General features: G+C 37.0%; 2 protein-coding genes across 7 annotated transcripts in view; one reads left to right on the forward strand and one right to left on the reverse strand.

The window, feature by feature from the left end:
* Positions 1-12,604, forward strand: part of BTD (biotinidase) — a 120,026-nt gene that overhangs the window by 20,813 nt on the left and 86,609 nt on the right. The gene's annotated exons all lie outside the window — the stretch shown is intronic.
* The window catches only part of HACL1 (2-hydroxyacyl-CoA lyase 1), a 51,376-nt gene that overhangs the window by 20,376 nt on the left and 18,396 nt on the right, over positions 1-12,604 (reverse strand). For all 6 annotated transcript variants that reach the window (XR_009502842.1, XR_009502843.1, XR_009502841.1 and 3 more), the window contains 2 exons: positions 12,047-12,130; positions 10,995-11,096 (listed from right to left, as the gene is read on the reverse strand). Coding sequence is in view for 3 of the 6 variants with exons in the window: in XM_059920375.1 (XP_059776358.1) it covers positions 10,995-11,096; positions 12,047-12,130 (186 nt within the window). In the remaining 3 variants the exon portion in view is untranslated. The remainder of the gene's footprint in view (positions 1-10,994; positions 11,097-12,046; positions 12,131-12,604) is intronic.

Below are 12,604 nucleotides of genomic sequence, written 5' to 3' on the forward strand. Positions count from 1 at the left end.
CTTTCACTAATGGACAGATCATCCAAAATGAAAATAAATAAGAAAACACAAGCTTTAAACGATACATTAAACATGATGGACTTAATTGATATTTATAGGACATTCCATACAAAAACAACTGAATACACTTTCTTCTCAAGTGCTCATGGAACATTCTCCAGGATAGATCATACCTTGGGTCACAAATCAAGCTTGGTAAATTTAAGAAAACTGAAATCGCATCAAGTATCTTTTTTGACCACAACATTATGAGACTAGATATCAATTCCAGGAAAAAATCTGTAAAAAATACAAACACATGGAAGCTAAACAATACACTATTAAATAACCAAGAGATTATTGAAGAAATCAAAGAGGAAATAAAAAAATACCTAGAGACAAATGACAATGAAAACACAACAAACCAAAACCTATGGGATGCAGCAAAAACAGTTCTAAGAGGGAAGTTTATAGCAATACAATCTTACCTCAAGAAACAAGAAACATTTCAAATAAAAAACCTAACCTTACACCTAAAGCAATGAGAGAAAGAACAAAAAAACCCCAAAGTTAGCAGAAGGAAAGAAATCATGAAGATCAGTTCAGAAATCAATGAAAAAGCAATAAAGGAAACGATAGCAGAGATCAATAAAACTAAAAGCTGGTTCTTTGAGAAGATAAACAAAACTGATAAACCATTAGCCAGACTCATCAAGAAAAAAAGGGAGAAGACGCAAATCAACAGAATTAGAAATGAAAAAGGAGAAGTTACAACAGACACTGCAGAAATACAAAGGATGATGTGAGATTACTACAAGCAACTATATGCCAATAAAATGGACAACCTGGAAGAAATGGACAAATTCTTAGAAATGAACAACCTTCTGAGACTGAACCAGGAAGAAGTAGAAAATATGAACAGACCAATCACAAGCACTGAAATTGAAACTGTGATTTAAAATCTTCCAGCAAACAAAAGTCCAGGACCAGATGGCTTCACAGGCGAATTCTATCAAACATGTAGAGAAGAGCTAACACCTATCCTTATCAAACTCTTCCAAATATAGCAGAGGGAGGAACACTCCCAAACTCATTCTACAAGGCCACCATCACCCTGATACCAAAAACAGACAAAGATGTCACAAAGAAAGAAAACTACAGGCCAATATCACTGATGAACATAGATGCAAAAATCCTCAACAAAATACTAGCAAACAGAATCCAACAGCACATTAAAAGGATCATACACCATGATCAAGTGGGGTTTATCCCAGGAATACAAGGATTCTTCAATATATGCAAATCAATCAATGTGATACACCACATTAACAAACTGAAGGAGAAAAACCATATGATCATCTCAATAGATGCAGAGAAAGCTTTTGACAAAATTCAACACCCATTTATGATAAAAACCCTGCAGAAAGTAGCCATAGAGGGAACTTTCCTCAACATAATAAAGGCCATATATGACAAACCCACAGCCAACATCGTCCTCAATGGAGAAAAACTGAAACCATTTCCACTAAGATCAGGAACAAGACGAGGTTGCCCACTCTCACCACTGTTATTCAACATAGTTTTGGAAGTGTTAGCCACAGCAATCAGAGAAGAAAAAGAAATAAATGGAATCCAAATCGGAAAAGAAGAAGTAAAGCTGTCACTGTTTGCAGATGACATGATATTATACATAGAGAATCCTAAAGATGCTACCAGAAAACTACTAGAGCTAATCAATGCATTTGGTAAAGTAGCAGAATACAAAATAAATGCACAGAAATCTCTTCCATTCCTATACATTAATGATGAAAAATCTGAAAGTGAAATTAAGAAAACACTCCCATTTACCATTGCAACAAAAACAATAAAATACCTAGGAATAAACCTACCTAAGGAGACAAAAGACCTGTATGCAGAAAATTATAAGACACTGATGAAAGAAATTAAAGATGATACAAATAGACAGAGAGATATACCATGTTCTTGGATTGGAAGAATCAACATTGTGAAAATGACTCTACTACCCAAAGCAATCTACAGATTCAATGCAATCCCTATCAAACTACCAATGGCATTTTTCACATAACTAGAACAAATAATTTCACAGTTTGTATGGAAACACAAAAGACCCCGAATAGCCAAAGCAATATGGAGAAAGAAAAACGGAGCTGGAGGAATCAGGCTCCCTGACTTCAGACTATACTACAAAGCTACAGTAATCAAGACAGTATGGTACTGGCACAAAAACAGAAATATAGATCAATGGAACAGGATAGAAAGCCCAGAGATAAACCCACGCACATATGGTCACCTTATCTTTGATAAAGGAGGCAAGAATATACAGTGGAGAAAAGACAGCCTCTTCAATAAGTGGTGCTGGGAAAACTGGACAGCTATATATAAAAGAACGAAATTAGAACACTCTCTAACACCATACACAAAAATAAACTCAAAATGAATTAAAGACCTAAATGTAAGGCCAGGCACTATCAAACTCTTAGAGGAAAACATAGGCAGAACACTCTATGACATAAATCACAGCACGGTCCTTTTTGACCCACCTCCTAGGCAAATGGAAATAAAAACAAAAATAAACAAATGGGACCTAATGAAACTTAAAAGCTTTTGCACAGAAAAGGAAACCATAAACAAGAACGAAATGACAACCCTCATAATGGGAGAAAATATTTGCATATGAAGCAACTGACAAAGGATTAATCTCCAAAATTTACAAGCAGCTCATGCAGCTCAACATGTAAAAAACAAACAACCCAATCCAAAAATGGGCAGAAAACCTAAACAGACATTTCTCCAAAGAAGATATACAAATTGCCAACAAACACATGAAAGAATGTTCAACACCATTAATCATTACAGAAATGCAAATCAAAACTACAGTGAGATATCATCTCACACCGGTCAGAATGGCCATCATCAAAAAATCTACAAACAATAAATGCTGGAGAGGGTGTGGAGAAAAGGGAACCCTCTTGCACTGTTAGTGGGAATGTAAATTGATACAGCCACTATGGAGAACAGTATGGAGGTTCCTTAAAAAACTAAAAATAGAACTACCATACGACCCAGCAATGCCACTACTGGGCATATACCCTGAGAAAACCATAATTCAAAAAGAGTCATGCACCAAAATGTTCGTTGCAGCCCTATTTACAATAGCCAGGACATGGAAACAACCTAAGTGTCCATCAACAGATGAATGGATAAAGAAGATGTGGCACATATATACAATGGAATATTACTCAGCCATAAAAAGAAATGAAACTGAGTTATTTGTAGTGAGGTGGATGGACCTAGAGTCTGTCATAGAGAGTGAAGTAAGTCAGAAGGAGAAAAACAAATACCGTATGCTAACACATATATACGGAATCTAAAAAAGAAAAAAAAATGGTCGTGAAGAACCTAGGGGCAAGACGGGAATAAAGACACAGACCTACTAGAGAATGGACTTGAGGATACGGGGAGGGGGAAGGTTAAGCTGGGACAAAGTGAGAGAGTGGCATGGACATATATACACTACCAAACGTAAAATAGATAGCTAGTGGGAAGCAGCCGCATAGCACGGGGAGATCAGCTCGGTGCTTTGTGACCACCTAGAGGGGTGGGATAGGGAGGGTGGGAGGGAGGGAGACACAAGAGGGAAGAGATATGGGGACATATGTATATGTATAACTGATTCACTTTGTTATAAAGAAGAAACTAACACACCACTGTAAAGCAATTATACTCCAATAAAGATGTTAAAAAAAAATCAGGAACAACTTTTCTCACAGTCAAAGAGGAAACACTATCCATATACAAAGACTTTAAACAAAAATTGCCAAATCCTGCAGAAGTGGCTCATTTTAGTGCTAACAGTGGATGGTTTGGTAGTTTCATACATTACTATAAATTCTAAAGCCTTCAGCTATCAGGCAGAGCCATGAATGCAGATGAGGAAGTTGCAAAAGAATTTCCAGCAGTGATACAAAAGTTAATTGAAAAAGAAAGCTACAAATGGTCTCACTAATATAAAATGAAATGAAGTGAAATGAAATTAAATGAAATAAACGTGAGGGGATGGATGTGTTAACTAACTAGATGGGGCGAACTCTTTCACAGTGTGTTTATCAATGCACCATGATGTAACTTTAAATATCTTACCATTTTATACGTCAATTACACCTCCATAGGGACTTCCCTGGTGGCTCAGTACTTAAGAATCTGCCTGCCGAACAGTCAGCTCTACCCACCACCAGAGCCTCCCATCAAGCCTCTTAGACAGCCTCAACCACCAGAGGGCAGACAGCAAAAGCAAGAAAAACTACAATCCTGCAGCCTGTGGAACAAAAACCACAGTTACAGAAAGACAGACAAGATGAAAAGGCAGAGGGCTATGTACCAGATGAAGGAACAAGAAAAAACCCCAGAAAAACAACTAAATGAAGTGGAGATAGGCAACCTTCCAGAAAAAGAATTCAGAATAATGATAGTGAAGATGATCCAGGACCTCAGAAAAAGAATGGAGGCAAAGATTGAGAAGATGCAAGAAATGATTAACAAAGACCTAGAAGAATTAAAGAACAAACAAACAGAGATGACCAATACAATAACTGAAATGAAAACTACACTGGAAGGAATCAATAGCAGAATAACTGAGGCAGAAGAACGGATAAGTGACCTGGAAGACAGAATGGTGGAATTCACTGCTGCGGAACAGAATAAAGAAAAAAGAATGAAAAGAAATGAAGACAGCCTAAGAGACCTCTGGGACAACATTAAACGCAACAACATTCGCATTATAGAGGTCCCAGAAGGAGAAGAGAGAGAGAAAGGACCAGAGAAAATATTTGAAGAGATTATAGTCAAAAACTTCCCTAACATGGGAAAGGAAATAGCCACCCAAGTCCAGGAAGCGCAGAGAGTCCCATACAGGATAAACCCAAGGAGAAACACGCCGAGACACATAGTAATCAAAGTGGCAAAAATTAAAGACAAAGAAAAATTATTGAAAGCAGCAAGGGAAAAACGACAAATAACATACAAGGGAACTCCCATAAGGTTAACAGCTGATTTCTCAGCAGAAACTCTACAAGCCAGAAGGGAGTGGCATGATATACTTAGTGATGAAAGGGAAGAACCTACAACCAAGATTACTCTACCTGGCAAGGATCTCATTTAGATTTGATGGAGAAATCAAAAGCTTTACAGACAAGCAAAAGCTACGAGAATTCAGCACCACCAAACCAGCTCTACAACAAATGCTAAAGGAACTTCTCTAAGTGGGAAACACAAGAGAAGTAAAGGACCTACAAAAACAAACCCAAAACAATTAAGAAAATGGTCATAGGAACATACATATCGATAATTACCTTAAACGTGAATGGATTAAATGCCCCAACCAAAAGACATAGACTGGCTGAATGGATACAAAAACAAGACCCATATATATGCTGTCTACAAGAGACCCACTTTAGACCTAGGGACACATACAGACTGAAAGTGAGGGGATGGAAAAAGATATTCCATGCAAATGGAAATCAAAAGAAAGCTGGAGTAGCTATACTCATATCAGATAAAACAGACTTTAAAATAAAGAATGTTACAAGAGACAAGGAAGGACACTACATAATGATCAAGGGATCAATCCAAGAAGAAGATATAACAATTATAAATATATATGCACCCAACATAGGAGCACCTCAATACATAAGGCAACTGCTAACAGCTATAAAAGAGGAAATCAACAGTAACACAATAATAGTGGGGGACTTTAACACCTCACTTACACCAATGGACAGATCATCCAAAATGAAAATGAATAAGGAAACAGAAGCTTTAAATGACACAATAGACCAGATAGATTTAATTGATACATATAGGACATTCCATCCAAAAACAGCAGATTACACGTTCTTCTCAAGTGCGCATGGAACATTCTCCAGGATAGATCACATCTTGGGTCACAAATCAAGCCTCAGTAAATTTAAGAAAATTGAAATCATATCAAGCATCTTTTCGGACCACAACGCTATGAGATTAGAAATGAATTACAGGGATAAAAACGTAAAACAGACAAACACATGGAGGCTTAACAATACGTTACTAAATAACCAAGAGATCACTGAAGAAATCAGAGAGGAAATCAAAAAATACCTAGAGACAAATGACAATGAAAACACGATGACCCGAAACCTATGGGATGCAGCAAAAGCAGTTCTAAGAGGGAAGTTTATAGCTATACAAGCGTATCTCAAGAAACAAGAAAAATCTCAAGTAAACAATCTAACCTTACACCTAAAGAAACTAGAGAAAGAAGAACAAACAAAACCCAAAGTTAGCAGAAGGAAAGATCAGAGCAGAAATAAATGAAATAGAAACAAAGAAAACAATAGCAAAGATCAATAAAACTAAAAGTTGGTTCTTTGAGAAGATAAACAAAATTGATAAGCCATTAGCCAGACTCATCAAGAAAAAGAGGGAGAGGACTCAAATCAATAAAATCAGAAATGAAAAAGGAGAAGTTACGACACCGCAGAAATACAAAGCATCCTAAGAGACTACTACAAGAAACTCTATGCCAATAAAATGGACAACCTGGAAGAAATGGACACATTTTTAGAAAGGTATAACCTTCCAAGACTGAACCAGGAAGAAACAGAAAATATGAACAGACCAATCACAAGTAATGAAATTGAAACTGTGATTTAAAATCTTCCAACAAACAAAAGTCCAGGACCAGATGGCTTCACAGGTGAATTCTATCAAACATTTAGAGAAGAGCTAACACCTATCCTTCTCAAACTCTTCCAAAAAATTGCAGAGGAAGGAACACTCCCAAACTCATTCTATGAGGCCACCATCACCCTGATACCAAAACCAGACAAAGACACTACAAAAAAAGAAAATTACAGACCAATATCACTGATGAATATAGATGCAAAAATCCTCAACAAAATACTAGCAAACAGAATCCAACAACACATTAAAAGGATCATACACCACGATCAAGTGGGATTTATCCCAGGGATGCAAGGATTCTTCAATATACGCAAGTCAATCAATGTGATACACCATATTAACAAATTGAAGAATAAAATCCATATGATCATCTCAATAGGTGCAGAAAAAGCTTTTGACAAAATTCAACACCCATTTATGATAAAAACTCTCCAGAAAGTGGGCATAGAGGGAACCTACCTCAACATAATAAAGGCCATATATGACAAACCCACAGCAAACATCATTCTCAATGGTGAAAAACTGAAAGCATTTCCTCTAAGATCAGGAACGAGACAAGGATGTCCACTCTCACCACTATTATTCAACATAGTTCTGGAAGTCCTAGCCACGGCAATCAGAGAAGAAAAAGAAATAAAAGGAATACAAATTGGAAAAGAAGAAGTAAAACTGTCACTGTTTGCGGATGACATGATACTATACATAGAGAATCCTAAAACTGCCACCAGAAAACTGCTAGAGCTAATGAATGAATATGGTAAAGTTGCAGGATACAAAATGAATGCACAGAAATCTCTTGCATTCCTATACACTAATGATGAAAAATCTGAAAGAGAAATTATGGAAACACTCCCATTTACCATTGCAACAAAAAGAATAAAATACCTAGGAATAAACCTACCTAGGGAGCCAAAAGACCTGTATGCAGAAAACTATGAGACACTGATGAAAGAAATTAAAGATGATACCAACAGATGGAGAGATATACCATGTTCTTGGATTGGAAGAATCAACATTGTGAAAATGACTATACTACCCAAAGCAATATACAGATTCAATGCAATCCCTATCAAATTACCAATGGCATGTTTTACGGAGCTAGAACAAATCATCTTAAAATTTGTATGGAGACACAAAAGACCCCGAATAGCCAAAGCAGTCTTGAGGGAAAAAAATGGAGCTGGAGGAATCAGTCTCCCTGACTTCAGACTATACTACAAAGCTACAGTAATCAAGACAATATGGTACTGGCACAAAAACAGAAATATAGATCAATGGAACAAGATAGAAAGCCCAGAGATAAACCCACGTACCTATGGTCAACTAATCTATGACAAAGGAGGCAAAGATATACAATGGAGAAAAGACAGTCTCTTCAATAAGTGGTGCTGGGAAAACTGGACAGCTACATGTAAAAGAATGAAATTAGAATACTCCCTAACACCATACACAAAAATAAACTCAAAATGGATTCGAGACCTAAATATAAGACTGGACACTATAAAACTCTTAGAGGAAAACATAGGAAGAACACTCTTTGACATAAATCACAGCAAGATCTTTTTTGATCCACCTCCTAGAGTAATGGAAAGAAAAACAAAAATAAACAAATGGGACCTAATGAAACGTCAAAGCTTTTGCACAGCAAAGGAAACCATAAACAAGACGAAAAGACAACCCTCAGAATGGGAGAAAATATTTGCAAACGAATCAACGGACAAAGGATTAATCTCCAAAATATATAAACAGCTCATGCAGGTCAATATTAAAGAAACAAACACCCCAATCCAAAAATGGGCAGAAGACCTAAATAGACATTTCTCCAAAGGAGACATAAAGACGGCCACGAAGCACATGAAAAGATGCTCAACATCGCTAATTATTAGAGAAATGCAAATCAAAACTACAATGAGGTATCACCTCACTCCTGTTAGAATGGGCATCATCAGAAAATCTACAAACAACAAATGCTGGAGAGGGTGTGGAGAAAAGGGAACCCTCTTGCACTGTTGGTGGGAATGTAAATTGATACAGCCACTATGGAGAACAATATGGAGGTTCCTTAAAAGACTAAAAATAGAATTACCATATGACCCAGCAATCCCACTACTGAGCATATACCCAGAGAAAACTGTAATTCAAAAAGACACATGCACCCCAATGTTCATTGCAGCACTATTTACAATAGCCAGGTCATGGAAGCAACCTAAATGCCCATCAACAGACGAATGGATAAAGAAGAAGTGGTACATATATACAATGGAATATTACTCAGCCATAAAAAGGAACGAAATTGAGTCATTTGTTGAGACGTGGATGGATTTAGAGACTGTCATACGGAGTGAAATAAGTCAGAAAGAGAAAAACAAATATCGTATATTAATGCATGTATGTGGAACCTAGAAAAATGGTACAGATGAGCCGGTTTGCAGGGCAGAAGTTGAGACACAGATGTAGAGAATGGACATATGGACACCAAGGGGGGAAAACTGCAGTGGGGTGGGGATGGTGGTGTGCTGAATTGGGCGATTGGGATTGACATGTATACACTGATGTGTATAAAACTGATGCCTAATAAGAACCTGCAGTATAAAAAAACAAACAAACAAAACAACTAATACTAAACTTTCATTGGGTTATTTGTATGGAAATATGTTAATATAAATGTTTCAGACATTACATGAAATTTCTAAAAATCTTATATTTGTATTTGTATGGAAATATGTATGGAAATATGTTAATATAAATGTTTCAGACATTACATGAAATTTCTAAAAATCTTATATGTTTTGGTATAATGTTATAAGTAATAATCCTAGTTATTACTTTAAAATGTATATCTCAGAAATAACTAATTTTCTTGTCACCTGCATTATTATGAACTTTCATCAAATCTTTAACTGGTCATTTTTAAGTCCTTTCTCATTTACAGACAGTTCTGGGTGTACTCTGATGCTTTTGCAAATATGTTCCTATTAAAGGGTTTCATCTTCAAGAAATTCATGGAAAAGACTCTGACAAGTACAGGTTTCTGGTAACTGACTGTACTGCTGAACTGAATGAGTAAGCATTTTCAGAACTCTAATGAAAAACTGATGAACTCAAAAAAGTGCTAACAAAAGATCAAGATGAAAAAAAAAATTTAATTACATGGGACTGAGTGAACTGATGAGGATGAGTATAATTTTTGTGACTTTCTGTCTGAATTAAAAAAAAAAATCCCACAAGGACTCAGAGGCAAAGAATATACAAATCAATTTTCACTGCCAAGTAAAGGAGCTGTTACAGTGGAGGATTACTGGACTGAATGTCAATATTATGACATAGTATGAGTGTGTTTCAGGTTTGGTAATTGCAATCATTGTTGCTTTTGTTGTGGTCATCCATGTACAATGCTTCGTGTCAGTCTATTTATCTCTTGTAAAAATAAAATACACTGTGTGTGTGTGAAAAAAAAAAGAATCTGCCTGCCAATGCAGGGGACACGGCTTTGAGCCCTGGTCCGGGAAGATCCCACATGTCGCAGAGCAACTAAGACCGTGCAGCACAACTACTGAGCCTGTGCTCTAGAGTCCATGAGCCACAACTACTGAGCCCACGTGCTGCAACTACTGAAGCCCAAGCACCTAGAGTCCGTGCTCCGCAACAAAGAGAAGCCACCACAATGAGAAGTCCACGCACCACAACGAAGAGTAGCCCCCGCTCACCACAACTAGAGAAAGCCCGTGCGCAGCAACAAAGACCCAACGTGGCCAAAAATAAATAAATAAATAAATTAGAAAAATTATACCTCAATAAGGCAGAAATTAAAAAAAAAGAAAAAGGTGGCTATACATTAGATCAAATTTTCAGTTTTGATGAAACACCTGTCTATTATAAATGCATGCCTTGGAGAACTTAAATCTTACAGGACAAACATGCCCCAACATGCCCCAGGATTTAAGGTTCCAAAAGATCTCTTGTGATTTGGTGCCAAGGTCAAACTGAGGACAAGGAGCCACGCCCATCCACATTGGCTCTTACGACTCTCTGTCCAATGTCAGATCCCCTCTTTCCACTGCTTCACAGTAACTCACGAGCTATAACCTTTCCAATGCCCACTTCCACAAGAAACTTCAGGTGCCATATTTATTGTAATACATATATGAATGTGTGTGTGTGTGTGTGTGTGTGTATCTTACACATTGTGATTTTAGGAATGCAAATGTCATGCTATGACAGAACTAACTCAACCATGGACCTGAAGTGTTCTTGAGTTTCATTGGGTCCCATATTACCTTGGATAAAGCTTCATTGCTCTTCATTTTTTCTCTCAGAATTTTCCACCACTTGCTCTCAGGAGGATACTGCCATGGTGTTTTCTCAAATTGTTCTAAAAGCTAAAAAACCAGAAACTTTTTCTTTCCTTTTTGAAAATAAACTTAAATCATATTAGCATAAAAATCTCTTCTAAAAAAGACAATACAGCTACACTATCCTACCTTTCACATCACTCATACTCTGTTTTTCCTCTGGGCAGTAAACAACTGATAGAAGATAAATAGGTACCACGGAAAGCTTCTGCTTGGTTCAGTGATGACTTCTACCAGTAACTGGGATCCCATAAGACAAAGCAGAACTGTAACCCCCTCCATACTTCACAGGCAGGGGGGCTCGTAAGCCTTCCTCTGCCTCTGACAATAGAAGGAAAATCACCCTGCCAAAGAACCCCTGCAAGAAGACTCATAGCCCCAATACCCAGGGATTCCCATGATACAGACTAAATGCTCCAGAGTGTTTTAATATTGGGGATTACATCCTAATTTTGTATAATCGTGATAATGATACCAATTTGTATCCAAAGTCATGGGACAAATGTGCCTACATTTTGTCTGTCACAGTGAAATGTATAAATTATATACAAATAATAAGAATCTGGACAAGTTACTGATTACAGTTTGAAGAGTAAAAATCTCTTTATTGCCTAAAGAAATACTAAGTTAGATTTTTTCCAGTACATAAAGCCATTTCTTGGCTGTAAGTTCAATTCCTCTGGAAGCTGTATTATAATCTTTCAGATAGCTGAAATCAGTTTGCCGGCTGAATGCCTTTAAATTTTCAATCACCTTTCAAAAATGCTTAACTTACCCACATACAAATTATCTATACATAAGGAGCTGGATTTACCAAGTTCCATAGTTATATTTAAGAATAGCTTTCCATCATAAATTTTATTTAAAATAGATATTAATAGACCTGTCACCAAGTGAATCAAGACTGAAACATTTTCAAGAACTGACCTCCGTAAAGACCAAGCCACATAAACTAAAACCCAGGCAAAATCTCTCACCTGTTTAGTAACAGCATTTATGTCTCCTAGCAAGGTCACAGCAGGTCTTACATTATTCCCCAACTCTTCTGCACAGATATCAACCTAAAAAAGAGGCAAGGCTGAAGAACAAGCTGTGTTTATTCTTAAAAATCTTTAAGAACTAAGACAATAAATGGACTGTGCATGTTACACATAAGCATATGATTAAGATTTGATATTCAAGAAGTTCCTTGATAAAAGAATAAATCCACGGAACTATATGAGTATCATAGCTAGTATAGAAACCTCACTATCACTTCAAGAAGTAAAATTGCTGTGTCAGTTAGGCTTGAACATTTAAAATTTTATTAAACCTTGTGTAATTGTTCTTAAAAAAAAAAAGAAACCTCACTATCTTCCCTCATTTTAAAATCTATTCCGGGGACTTCCCTGGTGGCGCAGTGGTTAAGAATCCGCCTGCCAATGCAGGGGATGTGGGTTTGAACCCTGGTCCGGGAAGATCCCACATGCCAAGGAGCAACTAAGCCCGTGGGGCACAACTACTGATCCTGCGCTCTAGAGCCCGCGAGCCACAAC

Source organism: Balaenoptera ricei, chromosome 4 (genome assembly GCF_028023285.1).
Source record: "Balaenoptera ricei isolate mBalRic1 chromosome 4, mBalRic1.hap2, whole genome shotgun sequence".
Lineage (NCBI taxonomy): Eukaryota > Metazoa > Chordata > Mammalia > Artiodactyla > Balaenopteridae > Balaenoptera > Balaenoptera ricei.